Source organism: Tauraco erythrolophus, chromosome 2, assembly GCF_009769465.1.
Source record: "Tauraco erythrolophus isolate bTauEry1 chromosome 2, bTauEry1.pri, whole genome shotgun sequence".
Taxonomy (NCBI): Eukaryota; Metazoa; Chordata; class Aves; order Musophagiformes; family Musophagidae; genus Tauraco; species Tauraco erythrolophus.
Window position 1 is genome coordinate 16,503,260 of NC_141466.1, and position 23,339 is coordinate 16,526,598.

At 38.5% G+C, this 23,339-nt stretch overlaps 1 protein-coding gene across 1 annotated transcript in view; it reads left to right on the forward strand.

Moving 5' to 3' along the window:
* Window positions 1-5,786: 5,786 nt before the first annotated feature.
* FRK (fyn related Src family tyrosine kinase) overlaps window positions 5,787-23,339 on the forward strand; it is a 56,385-nt gene continuing 38,832 nt past the window's right edge. Inside the window, exon 1 of the mRNA XM_086632134.1 lies at window positions 5,787-6,214. Within this exon, the coding sequence (XP_086488260.1) occupies window positions 5,787-6,214 (428 nt within the window). The remainder of the gene's footprint in view (window positions 6,215-23,339) is intronic.

Consider the following 23,339-nt stretch of genomic DNA (forward strand, 5'->3'; position numbering starts at 1 on the left):
TAATGTACAATAAAATGAAAAATAATGGCTGAGGTCTGGTCCCGTTGCAGATAATGGCAAAAATCACATTAAATTTAAGCAGAGTGAGATCTGATTGTTTAAAAAAATAGAGAAAGTCTCTATTCTGTCACTCCTTGGCAGAGCCTTATTCCTCTGTGTTCATTTGTTGTCAGATGTAGCCTGTTTTAGGTCCGAATTCAGCTAATAAATAAGCAACCCTCATCACCGAAGCACTTCAAAATGCACTTTTAATGCTTTCTAGAGTAGAGATGGATTACTGGATCAGCCTTATGAAAATAAATAGCCAGAGTTCTCTCATTACAGATGCGAAAGATTGAAGGTTGGAAAATGGAGAATCAAATATATCTCTATGTCTTTGTCGATTTATGGTTTAAGATAATATACAAAACCAAGAATGTGATTAATCAATAAGAGTAAACAATTTTGTCAAGAGTAAAATTACACACATAATTTATTTTCATTGAAAAAAATGGCATTTTGCAAATTACAGAAACAAAATGGAAGTGCTGATGAAAAGGATTACAAAAATGCTACAAAGTGGTGGTAATGTGTTCCATTCTAATTTGCAAATGGAAAGTAATAGCTGAAAAGACAGCTGTAATAAAAAAACCATGGTGCTTCATTTCAATTTGTTACTTTAAAAAAACAACAGAACTTTAACTTAAGCACAAATTCAGAGCAGTAAGCATTTACTTTTCTTCTAATTTCTTTAAAGATCATATTATTTGAATATTTTACTTTGCTGGAACATTTGACTTGCTTTATCATAATGCATTAAGTTTTTCTAAGTGAGATATGTTATGTCAAATATTCAAATTAGCATATATTAATGCAGCAGTATAACTACTGACTTGAAAAAAATACACAATATAGAAAGTGATGCTATAGGCAGCAGTTTCATACATTATTTAATTACGATTCTTGTATTTTATATCTTGATTTCTCATTTTCCCTCATGCAGTTTTTGTTTACAAAATTCAAAACAATTGTGGAACAAAATGTTTGTTTCTTTTGTGATCTCATCTTAGTATTAGGAAAAATCCTTCTCTTTTTCAGTATCCAGTTTGAACTCTCATATTTCTTCACAAAACTGTTAGTGGATATATTGTACTGCTTTGGAATACTCTTTTTACCCCAGCAGAGTACTGCTCTGACTGTAATTCTTCTCCGTGTGGCATAGGGGAATTTTTTCAAACATCATATATCGTCAGTGCCAAACCCTGACACTCAGTGATGTTCACTCGTTGACTCTGAAATATCTAGCTGCATATTTACGAGATGGAGGAGGGTTCTTTTTTCTAAAATTCTAAAGTTTTATGTAATTATACCAGTAGTTCCATACAGAAAACATGCAACTCAATAAATATAGAATCATAGAATCATAGAATCATAGAATCATAGAATGGTTAGGGCTGGAAGGGACCTCAAAGATCATCTAGTTCCAACCTCCCCTGCCATGGGCAAGGACACCCTCCACTACATCAGGTTGCTCAAAGCCTCATCCAACCTGACCTTGTGACCTTGAAGACTTCCAGGGATGGGGCATCCACCACTTCTCTGGGCAACCTGTTCCAGTGCCTCAACACCCTCAGAGTGAAAAATTTCTTCCTTAGATCTAATCTAAATCTCACCTCTTTCAGTTTAAATCCATTGTCCCTTGTCTTACACCATATACCCTTGTAAAAAGTTCCTCTCCATAGGGAATATCTGTAATGAAACCTCATACAAAATCATTTTTGAAAGCATGGAATACAACTAAAAATTCTATCAAAACAAGACTTTTGAAATATTATGGATTCAAATCTTATCTGTATTTAGTTAATATGACTCCGTCTGATACCTTAATTCATGCAGAGCAGTACCTCATTCCAAGAGCACTTCAATTAATATCAATGTTGCAGATTAGGTTTGCACTAGGCTTACTAAAACATATCATATTAACACATTATTTTTTGTCTATTCAGACAACTAAGAGAAATGTATTTCACCACCATGTTTAAACATGATTGTTTTGTAGAATAAGCAAGGCCTAAAGAATATTGACTTTAAGTTAATTAGAATTTGATTTAATGGATTTAGAGGACTGCAAATTAATCCTTTAAGCAGGGGTAAGGCTACTTGCAAGAGTCTTGCTTATATAGGACTTTGTAAGCAACACACAGAATATAAAAAAGTAACTTCAGATATCTGTCACCCTCAAAACTACAGTATCAGTATGGACTTTTTTCTTTATGGAACAAGGAAATCTGCTTTAAAAACAATGGGAAATTATATAGTCTGAAGAGGGAAAGTACTACTTGATCAAATAGATTTGTTTCCTTTTTTAAAATTTAAGTTTATATGATCCTGTCAGATGCAGATTGTAAATGATCCATCTTTGTTTTAAGGTGTTGCATATATCAAGAAACTACTTGCAATATTAATGATTTTTTTTTTTAATAATATGGGGACCAGAATGCTAAATTTCAGTATCCATACTGTAAATATGCCACTCTGGTCATAATAAATTCATCTTTCTCTCCAGCTATTGCTGGCTGTATGAATGAGGTGAGACTCTTGTGTCCTTTTCAAAGCATTTTTGCTAATAAAATTCATCAATGTATCTGATTAAGTCTTTCACAGTCACTTTACATCCAGTAGCTTATTTACTTGGTCAATTTCTGGTTTGACAGTCAGCCTCCAAAACAAATTAAGGGAAAGATACAGAAAGCCAGTAAGCAATACAGAACTGTTTGGCCTCCTTTTGCAAAAAGAAAATATAGTGGGATGCAAGACAGAAGAAATAAGTTAAGCCCAGGAATAGATGCTGCAGAGATTATCCTATTGAATTACATGTAATACCAGTGCAGAGGACTTCGACAGTAGTTTATATTGAAAAGCCCCTGAATTCGCCTGATTATCCTCATTTGTTCCAAACTGTGAGCATGAAAATTAGGATTATAGGATTTATCAGATTTTATTTTTTTCACTAAAACCGGCAAAAACATTTTTATTACATGCTAATTTTTTTCTTGCCTGTGATAAAATTATATAGTCTCTAAAACATAGAGAGTCCTGCTTTATTTTCAGAAATGCAGGGAATCCTCAATAAAGTCACCAGGATGGGTACAAAGACCCTTGCTGTGGCCACCACAGCTCAGCCACAATCTTGCCCCACACGGCCTCAACCATCTTCTCAGCAGTTCTTAGCATCCCCACTCCTCTCTCTTTTTGAGGAGAGTTTTGAATCTGACTGATGAATCTCATGGCTGTTTGTTAAAGTCTACTTATTTCAGAAATAGAACTGATCCTGAAGAGTCAGTTGGAAGGAAAGTAATCTGATTTATAGTGTTGATCACTTCCAGCAAAAGTCTTTCTGGTCTTGTAAAGCCAAGAAGGGGCATAAATTGGGAGAGAAGATGAATTTAATGCCTGGGTTTATTTGAGAGAAGATATTCATATACACATACAATTACAATACGAGCGGTGTCAGTGAATGCAGTGTGATTTCCAATGTGCATGTTTATTGGTCCCTGAGTGTAAAGACGGACCTTGATCCTGAAAAGAGCTGTACATGAGATTGATTCTGTACGACGTAAATGGCTCCACTGTCATGACGAAACTATTCTGTGCAGTAAATGTGTATGCAAATATCCGACCAATATTTGCATACACATTTACTGCACAGAATAGTTTCTTCATGACAGTGGAGCCATTTACATCGTACAGAATCAACTGTACGCAATCTGGGCAACTGGCCCAAGTTGCCAGAACCATGAAACATTACAGGACAAGCCAAACAAATATGCAATCTGAAAAAACCTAGCTTATTCAATACATCTTTTCTAATATTCTCTGGTTTCAGTAAATGTAGATAATTTTTTAAACAAGACTAATGAAGATAGTTTCTTTTTCAACACAGACCTTTCCCAAATTTGGATGTTGTCCCTCGGACCTAAGAAAAGTAAATATCTCTTGAATATCTGTGTTCTTACTGATCTGAGTAGTGATTAATAGTTTTTGTGGGGAGAAGTAATCTCCAGTGGTGCTTCAGAAACTAAATACCATTTTAATCAAAATCAGCGTGCCATTTTTTTATCAGACCCAAAAGCTTCACTAAAGATTCCGAGGTTTAGTGATAACTTCATGTGTATAGTACTTTCTCCATTATTTGATTTCTTTTGTGGCATTGCAGAGAGGATTGAGTAAGCAGTCCCCATTCCTCTTCAGTGGATATGCACCTGACAGTGATAAACTTTCAGTAGAGACTTCTTTCAGGCATCCCATAGTCCCTAGTCCATCAGCAGGCTTATGCCTGTGCCGCTGTTCTCTTCATTCAAAGGACTGACTGAGAGACATGATGAAAACAAGTGGCTTTGGTTTCTAAATTGTTTAGCTGAGTTTTCTTTCTAGTAAAGCAAAGCGACTGAAGTAATCAACTCTAAATGGAACTGAGAGACATGGTTAGGAAAACAGCAGTTATTCCTGACAAAAAAAAAAAAAAAAAAAAAAGATAAGAGCCAGCTTGCTTTATCACCAGGAAGCTAAGGAAGCTACAGGTCCATGTGTGAGTTTTGATTGACCTCTTATCTGTAAGAGTTTGCCTCCTACTGAAATGCCACCGTGTGGTGCAGGTAGCCTGTCCCCTGTGCTTCCTGCTCCCACTCCACATGTTACATGCCCCCAGGCTGTGGTGATTTCCAGCTGTTATAAAGCTCAGGCTGTGCTGCTGGGATGTGGCAGGTGCCACTCCAGGCTGCTTTGCCACAGCAGCACCCTGACACCCATGCTCGGTCTGTATGCCAGGTTATAGGTGCTTTAGAAATGGGGATGTACTGATCAACTTAGTTTCATCAGCTTGCTTGGTGACTGGGAGGCAGCCATTGTTTTTATATGTGATTAGTTTAATTAGCTGACCACCTCGAACAATTTTTTGGCTAATGCTTTTGTTTCCTTAAAATGCAGAATATGGAATGAATTAAAATCTATTACTGTATTACCGTAAGCCCTGTATATTTATTTTTTTTGTAAGAAATGCCAAACCCAGTTCAAAAAAAAAAAAAAAGAAAAAGCCAGAGGAGTGGTTTGAAGGGCGGGAGCTCAGCAGGGGAGATTGCCTAGGTGTTCAGGAGAACAGAAGCTGCAGGTGTGCCCCAGGTGAGGGTGTCTGCCGGCCTCGGGTGAGTCAAAGCTTTTTCCCAGGAACTGAAACCAGAGCGAATCAGGAAACAGAAAAGAAGTATTCAAGCTGTCCACGTCAGAGACTGCTAAGGAAACAGGCAGGTCAGCTTGGTTAATCATTACCAAGACAGGCTTTACAGACTTTCACCGGTGATCATACGACAGGACCTCATCTGAGATAAGAAATCACCCACCCTGAGCAGTAAGAGCTGAGAAGCCTCCTCCCCTTAGATGTTCTGACTTCATTGGCTGTGGGAGAAGAGGCTCCACTCTCCCCTGTTGTTCCCGGAGCTCAGCCCAGGCCAGCTGTTGTGTTGCTTTCCTGTTCCAAAGAGGAAGTGAGAAATTCCCTCCACATGTGCTCCAGCACTTGGATACTCAGGTTTCACTGCCGATCCAGGAGCCGCCTGTAATGAGCTCTCAGTGGGGCTTGGAGAGGAGCTTCCAGCTGTGCCAAGAGCTGTTTCATTTTGTGCCAAAGGAGGAGGAGGAGAAGAAATCCTGCAAAAAGCTAAAATGTTGATGGTGCAAAAGTTGGTCTAAGGGTATCGCAACGGGGAAAAGCGAGAGAAAAGCAGAAGCAGAGGAAGGCACAAGGAAACAGGATGGGAAACTTTTGTCAGAAGCACTGTGCCTGTTTGGAGCCCTACATCCCTTGCTTATTCTCAGAGAGGGATGGTGAGCAGGATGAGAAAGGTGGCCAAGTGTTTGCCAATGCTGCCGTGGTGCACGACTTCCAAGCAAGACAGAAAGACAGAGAAAATAAGATAAAAGAGAAACCTTTACCTGCACTGCCTGGCCAGCATCTGGTGAATATTTGCAAGTTTGTGGCACTCTTCGACTACGAGGCTCGCACTGAGGAGGACTTGAGCTTCCGAGCCGGGGATAAAATTGAAGTGCTGGATGCGTCCCATGAGGGCTGGTGGTACGCTAGGCTCCTCCTGCCAACAGGGTCAGTCCGTCCTGGCTCTAAGCTCCAAGGCTACATCCCTGCCAACTACATAGCTGCTGACCAGAGCATCGAAGCTGAGCCGTGAGTAACCAACCTACGTAACGCACACTGTAGTCTCTTTTCTGCAAGGTTGAATGGGTTTGGGACAGGGGGTTATGGCCTTTTCGCTTGCTGAGTAGTGCCCTGCCACGCTCAACCTCCAGTGGTCCTACCAGTGATAGGGCTGGTCAGCATGTGCAAGGAAAAGGCACTGCAATCACAAGAAAATCAATCACAAAAGGCAGAGTGTTGAGGGTTTTGTTTTGGCTTACATTGTTTCCCTCTCTGATATACCTAATCACTTGTTTAAGAAGCATCTGGGAATATCAGGTTGGTTACCACTGTGATGGTTAGGGTTATTTTTTGGATAACAGTAACTGTGTGTCAGATGCTTCTAGAAAGTGAAAAGATATGACCCCTGCCCCAAATAGCATTCAGCCTAACCAACTGCGAAGTTATCAATTAATCAGAGTTTCAGGAAGCTACCTTTACACCTTTAAATCTTTTTACAAGTGATGGGTGAGTCTCTAACCGATAACTTTTTCATGGTTTCCTCTCAATTATTTGTTTCTTCTCTGGAGGCAAATCTCTACTCTCAGGACAAACTTAACTGGAATAAGTACTGCAAAGGGAAAAGGAGTGGATCATAGAGTCATAGAATCATAGAATGGTTTGAGTTGGAAGAGACCTCAAAGATCATCTAGTTCCAGCCCCCCTGCCATGGGCGAGGACACCCTCCACTACACCAGGTTGCGCAAAGCCTCATCCAATGACGGATATAGCAACAGAGTACAAATCGTATGTGTTCCAGTTTCACAGAGTTTAATTATGCAGCCTATGTTTTTCTGCCCCTTCAAAACATGTCTGATCTTATTTAATGTTCAGAACTAGAGCAGAAATCACACGAAATCAGTTACTTGACCCCCTAGTGAGAGCGTGTAGGGTCTAAGTCAGCCTGGAATGCAGAGTTACTTATGTGTGTTGCAATCAGAAGCAGCTTTTGCTGAAATAGCTCTGACTGCAGTTCCAGAGGTATGTTTTGGCAAAAGTTACCAGCGTGGAAAGAGCCAGCAGAAATGTCATTCATTACTACTCTCAGATTTCATTTTTACTTTAGAGGGATGATGTTGCAGCTTTTCAGTTAAATCTCATTTGGACCTGAAACATCATCTCCGATTTCATCTGCCCACTGTACTGGCTAGTGCTAGGAAAATTGGCTCAGATATGATTATGCCGGTCTTTTATCAGTTGTAGAATTTGTGCTAGAGGCATCTTGAGGCAACTGTAAGATTCCTCTCTAACCTGAAGACCTTAATTTCCGGAGTCTAACCAGCTGTTTCTATTTCTGTATTCTGGCAGACAACCCTTTCAGTGGTCATGTTCAAAAGAATTCTTCCAATTGCAGAAATTAATGTGCAGGGAAGGCTTTTTCTGAACCACGAGAGAAATGGTGGTGGCTCTAATTCAACTCAGCTTGGCCTTTGCTCTCTTTCAAGAACTAGTTTTATTACAAGTCATCTAAGATGTCTGCTTGCTGGTAATACTTTGAAAATAATTTTGCTCAGTTATACAACAAAGACTCAGCTTTTAAAGTCCCTCTTATCTTTGCCTACAGCATCAAATATGTAGTTAACTTTGCCGATGTGTATTGTTGCATAACCTCTTTTTTTTCCGTGTTACAGAATAGATTTTATTTTATTTTACCCTTTTTATATACCTTTCTCTCTTTATTGATAAAGACTAAGTCTCGGCAAAATATTTTTTAATATAGATTCTTAGAACAGTGAAGAGGAGGAAATGAAGATCTTTTTACAGCTCTCACATGAAGTCATTCCTCCAAAATGTTTGATGAGTTTTTAGTTTCATGCCAAAAATTAATCTGACTAAACATGTCTTTCCTCAGATTTCCTCCTAAGTCAGTTGACTTTAGTGACCCTGAACAGAAGTATGCAAGACTGTCTTTTGTCAAGCCACACAGATATCCTTTCATATAACCACAGACTAACACAGGTTGGAAAGGACTTCTGAAGGACGTTTGATCCAGTCATCTCAACTCAAAGGTGGCCAAAATAGAGCTAGACCCATTTGCTTAGGGTCATTTTCCATTAAGCTTTTCACTTTCACAGTTAGGATTGTTTTTCCCCGTATCCAGCTGGAATACGCCTTGCCACAATTTCCTCCAAGACTTCCCTTTCACCCATCCTCTACACTTCACACTTGTGTTATTGAGTGAAACAATAAGAGCAACAGTAATGACGGAGTTTTAAAGAACTAACCTTTGTTTTCCCCAAAGTGAAAAAGTAAGGGTGGAAAACTTACTTTAATATCTCTTTAATTAAAATTCAGTGCTTTAATCATATTCTCTGCCTGAACTTTAACTTTACCTTCTTTTGTCTTTCCATTTTGATTTTAATCAGCTCTCCTCTTTGGTGTTGGCCAATTGCTCATGGCCATGATATAGACATCTGTGGAAATAGGAGAAGTTATTATTGCGTCCTTCCATCCTTTATGCCAGTTCTTTATGGTCCCAGCACAGGACAGGCAAAGAATGAAAGACTTATAGACATGTTCACCTCCCAAAATGCATATATATTGTGTATTTGCAGTGTGTTTTTTATGCTTTATAATATTTACTAGGCATAGCTGATCAACAGTCTTTGAGCTAGTTGAAGGCACATTCCATTGTACCCGCTAGCTTCTATATGTCTGCAGAGATGATGGGAATTGTATCTTATTTCTGAATTGGTTTCCATCTTATTAGATCAAGACAAACTGTCTAAACTCTTTTGGGAAACAGACTTGATTCATAGGATGACTCGTAGGAAACTTGGAAAGAAAACCAAACTGGCCATATTCTTTAGCAGCTGATTTCAGCATGATTGTACATAAACTTTTTAAAACAATGACATTGATATGCGTGCATGGATGCTCCATAAATTCACTTAAAAAAAGGGGTAGAGGGGCATGGAATATTCTACAAATCGTGGAATGACTTAGAGATTACAGGGCCACTATGTAAGTTTAGCTGCATGCAGACCAGTCAAATTTCTTTTGCTAATTATTTAGGTTTTGCCTATAGCCTTCAAGATTATTAACGACAAAATGCATCTAGGCCTTTTTCATCAACATTTTGACATGATCTTTATTATAGAGACAGTTTATTTATATCTTTATTATAGAGACCAGAAAGTCCGTCTGGGTCTGTGTTGTCCATTCTGGCAGAAGATAATGCTGGGTAATTGCTTGTTCTTGGCAAGCGCTGCAGCAGACCATTTTGTCTCCTTGCTGAAAAATCTACAATTTTTTTCAAGGAGAAAGGCTTTTTTGAACTTTTCTTTGGAAAGAAAGAGAATGAAGCAAAGTAAGAAGGAAAGTGAGAGACTTTCCTTCCTTGTCCTCATTTAGAGAACGGTTTTCCTTCCTGAAAGTCTCTTTGACTCCATCCAATATGACTGAGGTAATGCTGATAAGGCAGATCAATAACTACGTGAAAAGGAAGAAAGGATGTACAATATCCCTAGCCTGGGGAAAACAAAAATTAAATACTATTTATAACAAAGGGAATTTTCATGCATCCTTGGCTATCAGAATGTTCAAGCAGAACTGATAAAGAAAGAGACTTCTTTACTGTGTTACTTTCCTCGGACCAAAGTTTATTGGTAGAAATTGCATGCTAAAATTAGAGGGAGATTTTGCTTATATTATATTTTGCTAATATATTCTTATTATAAGTGTATTCTGTTAAATAATATAACTAACATACCAAAAGTCAATCACTTCCTATTTGTGCATGACATCTCATTAAAATAAAGTTTCTCTTGCTTCCTTCTTTCGGCTTGAGTGACAGCTTCCAGTGTGAATGACTCAGTAGAAATCAGCAATGTTCTGTGTGAATGGGAAGGGGTAAAAAATGGTAAATCCATGGCTTGGCTTCTGCCTGCTGCGACATTGCAGTCCAAATGTGTGCTACATAAGATTAAATACGTCCAAGAAATGCACACCTGCCACCACAAAGGCTGTTTTGGACAGACTGAGGAAACAAGACCCTTCATTTTCATATTTACCGGTAAAGCATCTTCTCATTGCTGAGCTTTTCTAGCACCTGCAGTACTCCTTATATTAACAACGATTATATAGTCGCACAGTGGACTTTCACTTCATGAGGAATTAAATCTGTTACTACAAAAATGCTATTTTACTTAATATCTGACCAAAACCAGACGCAGACTATGCTAATGATAAATTAGCAACTGTAAGAACGCTTGGTGCTTTTCTTCTCTCTGCATCACAGGTAGCAGTCAAAATCACAAGCCAGACAGATTTATCATTTCTGAGGAAGCTTGAGTGAGGTCATATCTGCCACATCTCTTGACTTCAGAATTCTTTTCTTTTGGTTTAGACACCTAACATTTAGAAAAAAGAAAGTGAAAAATACAATTTTACTTTAAACTTTGCATGCAAGTTTACCTTGCATGTCCAGCAAAGGATGATCAGAAAGAGCAATTTGAGTAACACCAAAATATGGATAAAATATATAAATTATATAAATATGAATAATATAAAAATATATAAATATGGATAAAATATATAAATTTCCTTGGCAAGCAGTGTGACCTTCATACCTCTATGATCTTTCTATGCCTGTAATTCTGCACTATAAACAGGGACCATAGTAACGCGTTCACCTGCCCTTATTTTATTACTGCCAGTTGTTTTAACTAAACAAGAAAGTGATATAGTATGAATTGTTATGGACAACAAACACAGCTCAGCTGTACAGTTAATTTTAATGAAGGAAAATAAATAAAAAAATCCACTCTTGGAGTGATATGAATTCACTGTGTGAATTCATGTGCTTAGAGGGGGCTGTCTGCTGCCATCCTGATGGAACTCTTGGCTGTTTACTGAAAGTCAACTTCATTCCATATGTTCATCCCAACATTGTTGACACAAGACTGCTGTGCTGAGGGAAGTAAATCCATGCAAATTCTTAGTAGAGTAGGTCAAAGAAGATCACAGCAAATACTTTTAACTGTTGCCAGTTTCAGAAACATTCCTTATTTCACAGAGATTTCTTACATGGGTATTTCCTAGACCTAATAAATGAAACCTCATTAGTGAAATTCCACGATGAGCTTTTTAAACAACCCATTGAAAACAGAAGTGACTTGCAGGTTATTTTTATTAATCTTCATAATCCCTTCACCTCTGTGACCTGACTCAGCTTTAACTATGTCATACATTGACTGAATCTGAGTTACTGTACGTGAACAATAAAGTGTTCCCTGGGCTGACCTGCTTCAGACTTTCTGCAAAGTCAGGCTTGTGGGGTTTCTTTGGTTCATGTGGGTCATTTTTCAAAGTGGTATTTAAAGCCAAAATGTCTAGAGGCTCTTTTTAAAGTGAAACCTTGGATTCTGCTGAACACCTCAGAAATCTGAATGTAATCCCACTGTGGTTTCAGTGTGCTGCCTTTCTCCCACTCTCCTAATTCCTCTATTACAGTACAAACTCCCGAGGACACCAATAAAATCAGCAGTAACTCTTGTACTGAAATGAACTTGTAAAAACTGTTCCTAGCTCACATGACTACATGAGGTAGTAGTAGGTTGTTCTCACGTTCTTGGAACTCGTTACATTAAGTATGAAAACTACTCTTATGTCATTTTTGATAGAAAAGGTTTATTTTTCACCAAAACATGTGTTTATTATAAATCAGTGAAATATCTGTATACAAACTCATAAAATTCAATCTTTTCTTTCAATGGCTATACTTTATGTATGTACTTGAACATAGTTTATGTGCTTCTGTGTGTGGATGCACCTGTACACACAAACACATAAAGAATATTTAGAAGATCAATACTTCACATAATCAATATGACTACACAAAACAGCCCTATGAGACAGGGTGGGAATTGCAAAGCCAGAAGATCATGTTTTTGGTGTTTTTTTACCTTGTGTTCATAGCGTCTGAAGTACCCAAAGTTTGGAACTGCCATGCTTGTTTTATTGGGCCTCTCTTCAATTTAAATGATTGAATACTAGAAAGAGATCATTAATTTAATCACTTCACTTCTCTAGTCATGGTTGAACATTCCAGTGCTGTCTTCAAGCACATCTCAAACTTCGTCTTCATTTCTGCTCACTTCTTAAATATGCAAAGATACCCTGAACACAAAAGGAGACGGTTTACAGAACTGTGAAATGTCAGATTTTGTCAAGTGCCAGCAGTATTTGCCCATCCATGTGTATACCCAGGTCCAGAAAATGTGTCTCTGCTCAGAAAGGTGGAAGGAATTATGACATTGTCCAATTTAGGTCACCTATTTTCTGGCAATGTGGTTTTCTAAATATATAACATTATCTGTTCAAACTCTGACAAAAGAAGACATTTTTTCGTACCTCGTCTTTATTTCAAGTTAGCGTGTATGTTATATATTATAGTCATTATATACTAGATTCCATTGCCCTGTTGTGAAAGATGTGACAATGAATCATGTGAAGACCAGAAGCAATATACTTCAAACCTGCAAACACAGCCAGTTAGCTTTTCTTACAGGACTGTGAAGCCCAGGTGACCTTTACGGTGCTTTTTAGAAAAACAAAGACTGTCTACTGGACAGAATAACTCAATAGTCCTGTTTGATGTTTTTTTTTAATTCACACTCAGTAGGAATAAGTGTTGTGTGGGCTAGCCTAAATTATCTGGTTTTGAGTAATGTTGTTGGCAAAAACATTCCCCAGGTGTTGTACAATGGTTACTGTTTCCTCAGTAGTTGGCTTTGATGGCTCTTCATGCAGCACAATACAGAGCTGCGCAGAGGTGAGTGATCTCTGAGCAGGTTTAGAACTGAAAAACAGTAACCAACAGTTCAACCAGGCTGAGAAGACCTAAAGCTGGGCTGATTTTAAACAAACTAGGTCAGGTATCTCTGTGAAGAATTATTTTGTAACATGTAAAAAGCACTGTTGGTTATAGAAGACTTTGTGGCTTGCTTTGTGTAGGATCATATCTGTACTGAAGAGATTAAGCCACAAAAACATGAGAGATACTCTACGAGGTCAAACCAATGGCCCCTCTAGCCTCGTTATTCTGTTTCAGACAGGATTTTCTGAAAAGTGCACAGGCCCATCCACTTTCTTTGATCTGTCCCCTTTGTACTTCACCAGAGGCTGGAACTGTTGTATAAGCAATGTCAGAGGGTACATCACTGCCATGTCTAATTACAGACCTATTGTCAAGTCTGTTTAGCAAAAGCATAGGTATTGACAATGCACAATTCTTTATTTCTGTCTGTAGGCAAAGACCAAGCTATTACAAAAAAACAAACAAACAAACAAACCCCAAACAAACAAACAAAAAAAAAAAGTCACAAAAACCTCTTTTATCTCTGCAGAAAGTTTTATATTCCTAAACAAGTGTTTGGCTTTTTTTTTCTGAATTGGTGATTGCTTAGTCATGAGTGACTCAAAAAAACCTATCCTCAAAATAAATGAGCACAAAAGGAAATGGTAGTGCTGCACAGGTCCCTGTGAAATTCAGGGATTGGGCCTTTACAGACAGCACCTGTCTGCCCCATCTACCCTAAAGCACCTGAGTCAGCCTGGGCTGCAGACCTCAGTGACTTTACCCTCACAGATTTACCCATAAATTCATTATGCTTCCTACCAAAGATGCAGAACTAAACCCAGGATGTGTCCTGTTATTATCTCACAGACATTATCTTCTAACATGAGGATATAGCAGAGATGCCTCATGCAAACATTATAAAGATGCAGCCTTCCAGTAGCCTAGTTTAGACAACATAAAAATTAACTGCACTTCAATTTTGAAACAGATTAGCAGAAAAAATAAGATTAATCAGGATTCATTTGTTTTTCTGTAATAAAATGTTTTGTTCCTTTTTCAAGTTATGCAAGCAAAGCACACATAAAAATAAAGAATATAATTTATTATGTGGTATTTTAATAAAAGACAAAATGTTATTAAATATTTACTACTACCTGTAAAAGGAAAAAAGAATTTTCAGTGATTTTTAAATAGTACTGTATGGGACATATTTGAAGACCCTTCTTGCATTAGAACTTTAAAAATAAGAGACTAAAATTCTTAGTTAAGAAGCTTATTCTTTGTGAGAGTTTTCTTAAATGTTGACATTCATAACTGCATAAGAAAACCATAAAAGTTGCAAGAAATTAGAATGGAAATCTACATCTTTTCAGTTTTCAATTCTCCAGACATACTTAGAACTCACCTGGAAATAGCTTTTCAGATAATCAACCAAAATACTCATTACGAATGTGTTCCTTTTCTTTATCACTTAAACCAGATAGAAATATATATGTTTCTTCCACGCTGGTACACTAATCTTAATCAATTACAACCGGAAAAACAAAACAGTGAATTAAATAATAAGTGATGGTTCCAGAAAGGATTGCACCAATTGACATTTTCATTACCTCTGTGCAGACTGCTCTACAATCCATAATATTTTACATTATACATTTATCTGCAGTAAGGTTGGTAAACATTTCCTCCTAGCTTTCTCTCACTAAAGCAGATATATTGCCAGTTTCCTGAAAAATTAATAACATTTTTCTGTATTTATGGCACAAATGATTTTGTGACAAATCTTTTCAAATCTCACTGCAGAAGAAAAGAGAAAACAACCCCTGAGACTCACGTGTGAGAACAAATATATACCATGGATTTCAGAAATGATGAGAACTCAAAAAACTCGGTCTTCCTTTTGTAACTATTTATCTTTTCAATTAGTGGAAGTCTTTGTAAGGATTTATGGAAAGAGTCTCTACTCCTCTAAGGTTACGTGGTGAAAGGAGCCATACACAAGAGCATGCAGAGACAAACCTGAGGGACAGGTGAGAAGGCAGGTGGTGATGTGGACAAGCCTGCTCAGTCGCACTCGCCAATAGGGTATGTGTGGAGTGTGGGAATATTTATTTTTTGGCAAGATCATCTGACCCAGGACCTTGCCAATGAAGAACGGGAGAGAGGTAAACACACAGACACACCAAACCTGGCTGATTCATGTTAACAAAGACAATAATTGGAAACAAACCTGGCCAGTTGCACTAATTGGTGGGCTGGCTATCGAGAAATGGCAGGCAAACTTGGACACTGCAACTGTTAAGGATGCAAACCTGGGGGTCCAGGATGTGTGAGTGCTGCAAGGACTCAGTGCCAGCTACTGGGGGGTCTGGTGTGACTGGCTCCTGGGCCAGCAACTGGAGTTGGAGCGGGGCTGTAGGTGTCCCTGGCCTGTGGTGTAAGCTGCCGAAGTGAGTAGGATCTCAGTGCCAGGTGCTGGAGCAGGTTGGGGTCTTGGCCACCGGCCCCTGGGCTGTGTTTCAAAACCAGCTGTGGGGGGACTGGTGTGCACGAGGCAAGTGTGGGTAAGAGAGACTGGGATTGGGGCAGAGTTGTTGAATGGAGAGAGCGGCTGTGCCAGTATTTGAGGAGTGGATCTGAAAATATGCGTGTGCTTGAGGGTGGTGGGAGAGAAAGATATAGAGTTAGAGTTAGAGACAGAGACAGAGACAGACAGAGATAGAGGTAGAGATAGAGGTAGAGGTAGAGATAGGGATAGAGGTAGAGAGATAGAGATAGAGATAGAGATAGAGATAGAGATAGAGATAGAGATAGAGATAGAGATAGAGATAGAGATAGTGACCTTCTGGCTCTGACAGCCAAAGAGGAGGAGGAGAGGACTGTGCTTGTGTTTCACCTGAGCCCTGTAAGTGGGTGCTGTTGAAGACAGAGCCTTGTCTGTAAGAGTCTGTGTGACCAGACGTGTCTGTGTATCTCTTAGACACACATGCTGAACTTCCCAGCTGGTTAAACCTGCAAACGGGAAAGTGGCAGCCACATTCCTCAGCCTGGGCAGAGTCTACTGTTCCCGAGCTGGGCCCCAGCAGCTGGACAGGGGGTCCTTGGGCCGCAGTGGCTGGAAGAGGTGGCTGCTCCAAACTCCCCTTAGTGGTCTTCTTTATGTGTACTTCAAACAAGAGTGTCTTGGCTTTCTATTCCTTTCATTGTATGATTTTCCCAAACTCCTACAGATTTATGAATGTTTAAATGTCTGTATATATTCTTAGCCACTGACATAGATGAACTAGTCATTTTTTTCCATAGAAAGTCACCTGATGGTTTTTTACTGTTTCAGAATGACAACTTGACTGGATTGGAAAGATAATTATTAGTTTTCTGTATACTTGCAAGGAAAGAAAAGAGAAAATGAGATCTTGTTCTTATTACAGAGCTAAGATTTTTGAAAAATCACCTAGAAACTTCCTTTGATGCTGACATATCTTTCTGACAGTGTTATGATCTCATACAAAACAAACCCTGAGTGTGGTTCTCGGGCTCATAATATGCTCAGATTTCACACTGATATGGAATTGAGTGTGCTCTAGGAAAAAATTATTCACTGAAAGGGTTGTCAAGCACTGGGACAGCCTGCCCAGTGAAGTGATGGAGTCACCACCCTTGGAGGCATTTAAAAAAAGTGTAGATGTGGCACTTTGGGACATGGTTTAGCGGTGGAGTTGGCATTGTTAGGTTTACAGCTGAACTCTTAAGGGTCTTTTCCAACCTAAATGATTCTATGATTCTAGCTTTACAGCTGGAAGTCAGAGATGTCTTTAGTGTGTCACCTTTCCCATCTGAAAAGGTTACCCTGAAAACTGGGAGACCATTTGGTTAAGAAATTTGTCCCCATGTGAAAGAACCATTCTGTCCTTTTGCTTGGGGTCACCTGGGGGTGCCAGACTGCACAATTCCTTTCTGAGTCCCCCTGGGGATGGAGTGGCCTGGTCATTCTCCATAGAAAATTGACCTGACAGAGGACATGAGTCTGCTCAGACTGCTGGCAATAGTCTGAGGAGGTATGTGCCCAAGTCAATGTTCAAGAGAGAGCTCTGCACAAAATGGATGGGCAGATCTGCTTTGCCACCGGTGCCCTTTGCAGCCAAGGGGGGCTTTTTTTTCCAAGGGTTTCTATATTACTTCTGTACTGAGATGAGTTTCTCTGTGAGAAAAGAAAGTAATTCCTCAGGAATGATTTTCTCAAGAAAATCAATTGAGTGCTTTTGGAAGCTGTAATGGTTTAAGTGAATGTATGATTGAACATTTTCTTGTCCTTTTGAGTTTCCCTTAATGTTAAATCAATTCATGTTATTAATGTTCTTCGTACCATGTTAACATTAAGGCTACTTCAAGGTTTTAACTTTGTTCCTCAGTTGTTATGAATAGCAGAGTTATTGCTACTTTTAGAGTATATTATAGCAGTATATCAGTACTTTTGTTCAGGTATGTGTTAACAAATACAGGTACTAGCATTGATACAAGATTTTACAACTCTATTTGGAAGACTTTGTGCAGCAGAAATAGAGTCTGAGTAAACATTTTAAGTTTTTTTAAAAAGAGGTGATTATATAGCTATATTTCACACCTAATGTCCCAAAGCAATGCCTATTAAAGCCAATGGTAACCTTTCATCGACTCCAAAGACAAGTTGTTTTAGAACAAGTTTCAAAGTCCTTATCCGGGCAGAAAACCACTAATGGGAACAAACTTTGCTGATTTACTTTATTCTTTCAAACTGGAGAAATACCAGGAACCTACGTAACTAAAACACCACAGAAAAAGTAATATGATATCACTTCCAGCTACAATTTTTTTCTCATACAGAAGAACTTCAGAGGAGATAAAATAATGCAGCATGCAGATGACCAATATTGTGGAGAATGAATGGAAATGTTGACATTAATTACGCAATACTGAAGTAGGGGCTCACAGGATGAGATTTATTTATGGAGATTTCCTGAAATTAACTCTGTCAGATTGCAATTTGGATGCTGGTTTTTCAACTTTGGTTCATATTGTGCATTGAGGCTAATATTGTGTGAGCTATGCTAATTTACAAAGCTCAGGCACTTGGCCTTATAGTACTATCCCTACAGGAAAAATAGTCACTTCCCAGTCATCGCAGAGTGCAAAAGTAGCCAAAAGTGCAATGGTTTGTCACTCTGAAGCACACTCAGAACAAATTAATTTCCATGTTTGCAGCACAGTCAACTGCTACTATCAACTAGAGAAAAATTAATGTAGTATTGTGCGTAATCCCTTACAACAGAATCACATAAGAGTAGAGATATGGCCTACAGAAGTACTTACAAAAGTTTTACACACAATGTGTCATCGTTCTTTTAGACTAATGTCCAAGTAACCTTCGTGTTTACATTTACATGACAGTAAATTTGTTCTAGATTGTAGGAGGAAATGCCTACCTCTGTGGCGGGTTTTACCACACTTACTCACTCTTGAATGATACTTTATCAAAAAGGTCCCAAGCAGTTATTTACTGTAAAAGTCTTTAAAGCTCTGACAGGCCCTTTCTTTAGGGCACAGCTCATTATTCCTAACAAAAACAATGGAGTAACACAAACCAAAGATATTTCTTAGACCAAAACAGAGTTTGCAAGCTCAGAGTCCTTCTTTTTGACGCATCTGCTACCCTCTTCTCACATGAGCTAAAAATCTTCTCCTGCAGTTTCTTCATCTGGGCTCCTCTGGTCATTCGTTAGTGCAACCTGGGGCCTCTTTTGGGTCTCATACACAAGGTTCACCAGCCTAAGTGGGCTACACTGCTGTCATTGGAGTCATGTATAGTAAGTTACTGTTCAGTGTTAGAGTCAGGTTTTCAGTGAGCGGTAAAATTAAAACCATTTTTTAAAAGGCATTACACAATATAAGTGTGGTGAATCTGATCCTTGAGTCTAGTAGTATAAAGCTTTCTTTTCACGTAATAACTTGCAATTTCCTGTCTTCCTGGAAATAAATGGTAGCGAAGGTTCTGCCTACTTCTGGTGATAACTCATGTATGTTCAGTCCCAAAAGGATTACTTCAGTTGTAAATGTGTTTAAATTGCCTCATTTTGACTAAAGATCTCTTGTTTCATGGAGGAGTATATCACTTGTGTCCTAGTGCCCACGTTCATGACCAAATAAGTATGGGAAGAAAGAAAAGAAAAATAGCTCGTTCTCTAGGAAGAAGGAAGCAGTGATGTTTCTCTTTTTGTTTATTTAGCTTTTTTTTTTCCAAAAAGAAGAGTTCTTCATTTTAGTTTTCTATCAAATCAAAATATTTAACATGACTTGAAACAAAATGAAGGGTATTGTTTGGTTGTATCTTGTCTTCAGGTAACACAGTCCTTTCTGAAAAAAAATAAAAGAGAAACTCCTTATATTTTGATGGAAACTCTGTTTGAAAACAGAAATGAAAAAGCATTTAAATTTGATTTTTTTCAAATTAAGTACCTTCACAAATTAAGCTATAATATTTTGTTTAGAAAATATGTAGAGAAGTACAACTTCATTTTCTTTCCCTTTTTTTGCCTCTATGTCTCTTCAGTTATCACCTCCTATATTCTGCCATCTCACCAATAAATCTCTCTCAAGTCTAACACAAATCTAGTATTTATGGAGAAACGACAAGCAGTCAGCTATAATCTGTTGACAAGAACATTAGCAAAATGTTATCCAAAAGCCAAGAGCAAAACGGGATCTGTTATTTTCCAAAACTGTGTATTTCTCATTGTAATGGTTACTTAAAGAAAAATCACAGTGTTGATCTCGAAATATGGAAAATACAGTGGAACTTACAGAGTGCTGCAGCAGACAGGCTGTCACTTTCAAACATAGAGGCAGGCTCCTACATACATACGTAACACAAACTAATGCCGCCCTGTCGTTTTGATAGATCTCTGCCACTTACATAATGTAGAAATGAGCCTTGAGTTTTTCACAACTATTCATGTTCTATGTTTTCCCTTGTGAAAAGAAAAACAGACTTATTCCACTCCCTGTCATTAGCGAAAAATCTCGTAAGTTCCAGATCCCATGCACAATACATGCAGATAGTCTTCGTTTTAATTCGTGATAAGTTATTCAACAACAAGGAACTGAGCAATATACATGACTCAGATCCTTATGTATGAAGCAAATTCATTGTGGTTGCGAAAGGTTAAGTGTGCTGCCCTACATAACCATCCCTGAAAACCTGAATTTCTAGTTTCACTTGGAGGGAACTATGTTCTGATTTTGGTAAATAAGTAATCAGGACTGAACTGTGTTACTGGTATGTATGTTTTAAATGATTTTTTTATTTCAAGTATTGTCCAAGTCAGGTACTTTTTGCAGTGTGTTAACATTTTAACTGATTTCCTTCTATAAATACAGAAGGCTGTTGTTACCTAAACATTTTTTTAAAGACTTCATCTGACTCACTTGTTGCTGATGGTACTTTGGTAAGGTTTAAACCAGTACATTCAGCAGTGACCTCTAGTCAATAAATACATGATGAAAATGAATATTAAAGTATTCTCTTGGCCAGTACAAACATGAGTGGTGTGATGAAATAAGAAAGGGAAAGGGAAAAGATCTGTCGAGAGCAATCCTTACAGTGAGCATTAGTCTGTGAAATTGTTTCGAGAGATATTCTGTGAAATTGTTTCAAGAGATATTCTGTGAAATTGTTTCCCCAAGTAGCACTGAAATCACTGCCAAAGACACATGCCCTGTGGGAGCAGGATAAGCTGGAAACCAGCATTTGCTGAGCAGGTGCAGCAGCTCAGGCAGCAGCATGTTATAGCCTTTGGGCAATAAATGCAGTCTTCAGTTTTGTCTTGTCTTTATTTTCTCTTCGTCATTGCCTGTTACCTCTGACTTTCTCCCTTCTCGTCCTCCATTTACTTGAAAATATTCTACAGTCCTCTCTGCTTTGAATTTTTACTGTCTTGTTTCCTCCCTCCCCCCTGCAGTGTCATATGCATTTCTTTAGCTTTAGCTTGAAATTCCTTCCTCTTCTTAAATTTTGTCCTAGTGCCACGCATCCTTCAGTATCTGATAATAAATGACAATGAGAGATAGACAGCATCAAAAACAATCCCAGGCAAGCCTGTAGAAGGAAGTAAGGAGGTAAGGCTCTGTTTCTAAAGGACCAGAAACTCAGGTTTTCCAGCCTCTGCGTAGTGAAAGTCTGCAAGCCCTAGAGTAATCCTGGGCCTTTCGCTGTGTAGATTCTCGTGCCATAACTGGGAAGGCTTGTGTTTTTGAAAACGCTCATGAAAGGAAACTTTTGCAAGTTATCATCTTCATGGTTTAGCCTGACTACAGATTTTTTTTTTTCCCCAATGCCATCATCGGGTTTGCTGTAGACTATAAAGGGAAAATTGAAGCAGCCCATGCTCATCTCCCACGCTCTCCTTCACGCATGCAGTTCGTCATTTGTAAAGCACATCGGTTTCTTAACTATGTTATATGTGGAAGGCTTTCATCTTTACAGTGATATTTCCTGATTTCTTGAAATGTCAGCTCTTGGAGAAATGACATTCCTTCGTTATTCGTATAATTAAGGCAGCCTGATATTTTCTATCAGAAGAGATTGTTTAGTTGCTTATAATTTTCCCAGGCTTTACCTGATTGGATATGATTTTTTCAGAGTTGATACCAGGCACAGGCTGCCTCTTTCTGTCTCTGAAAGCAAAAGACGTGACTCAGAACAGCATGAGAAATCCTTTTGCATGTACTTTGGAGGTAGGGCTTGATATTTGGTAGGGGAGTTTGCTGTGTTAAAAGCGCGTGCTTTTTGATATCTAAGAAAATTTTGCTTCAAACTAACCAAGCCTTTGAAAATAAAATTGCACTTTATATGTGGTGACAGAACAGTCTCACTAGCATTTGACAGCTGCATGCTATGTTTTTGGTATTCTGGGAAAATCCAGCAAGTGCTTGGAGCCTTCCTCTCAGCGCAGAGAGGACATTTTGGTGTCGCCCTTGGTAAACTTCTGTCCCTGCTTCTGCACGAATGTTTACCCACAGCAGACTGCAAACCTGGCAAGGATTAAAAGCTGGCTCAGCAGCCCCCTTTGTCCTGCACAAATGACGGCAGTGAAGAGTGGTGCATGCAAGCCTGTTCAGGTTTCCATGTGCTGAGTAAGGGCAGTGCTCACAGGATGGTCTCTGTCTCTAGTTCTGTCTCTTTAGATTTCCATACATGTCTCCTTGTCTTCTGTAACACGGAAGTTAGAAGCTATTGCTCTCTGAATAAACTACTACATACTGTATGATGCTAAATTCTCTGAAAGGTAGGCCCTAGGCATTTCAATCTGGACATTCAAAATTAGTAGAAAATGCTTATAATAATGTCTTATTGCTTTAGTTCTTTTCTGTGATGTTTCTCCACTATAAAATTATTTTACAAGGAAAAGTGCCAAAAATAGAAATTAATGAATGTTTGTAAAGCATTCAGATATTATAGTCATGAATACTATAATAGAGGCTGCTAGGAAATTAGCCATTCATGTAATTTTATAACTCGTATTGAGAGCAGAGACTAAACAATGTACAGTAAATAAACTTTATCTACAAAATGATAAAACAAAATAGAGCGTAACTTTTCAGTGAGCAGCATTCGTATTAGCACTGTAGGAAGCAGTAGATGTGGCCATGTAATTAAAGATGGTATCATACTGGATTTTCCTGAAAAATGGCTGAGTGAATGCCGTGAAAGCAATATTAACATTACCATCTCCTAACTTTGGGGTTCTTGACTTTGCATCTACAGCTTTCTATGACTGTAGATTTTGAGGCATTCAGAATGTAAAATTTATATACCTTTGAAGCTTTTCTTTATTTGTTTTAGCTGTTGCACAAGCTTTCTACATTCTGTAAGAAACTGGCATATATTTGGTTTCAATATATACGGTACCTATTTTTCTTTGTCCTCACCCAAGACTTTTGCTCTAATTGCGGTAATTCTTTGCTCTTAGTCTGGGAAATCTTTTACTCTCCTCATAGTCTAGCCCTGTAGACACAGTTAACGCAATCCAGTTAATCTACTGGAGGGCCAGCTAACCTGTTTGTCATCATCATTTCTTCCATAATGGAGAATTCTGTTTGGGAACCACAGGGATCGCAGCAAACCCTCCCAGCTGCTGAGATTTACCATTCTCATGAGATTTATTGTAACATGAGAAGGTAAATCCCAGTTGCAAACACTTATGGAAAAGGAGAATTAAGATGTCCTGGTACCATGAAGTGCTGATCCAGGGTAGGATCATGATGTCCATTTTAAAGTCTTGA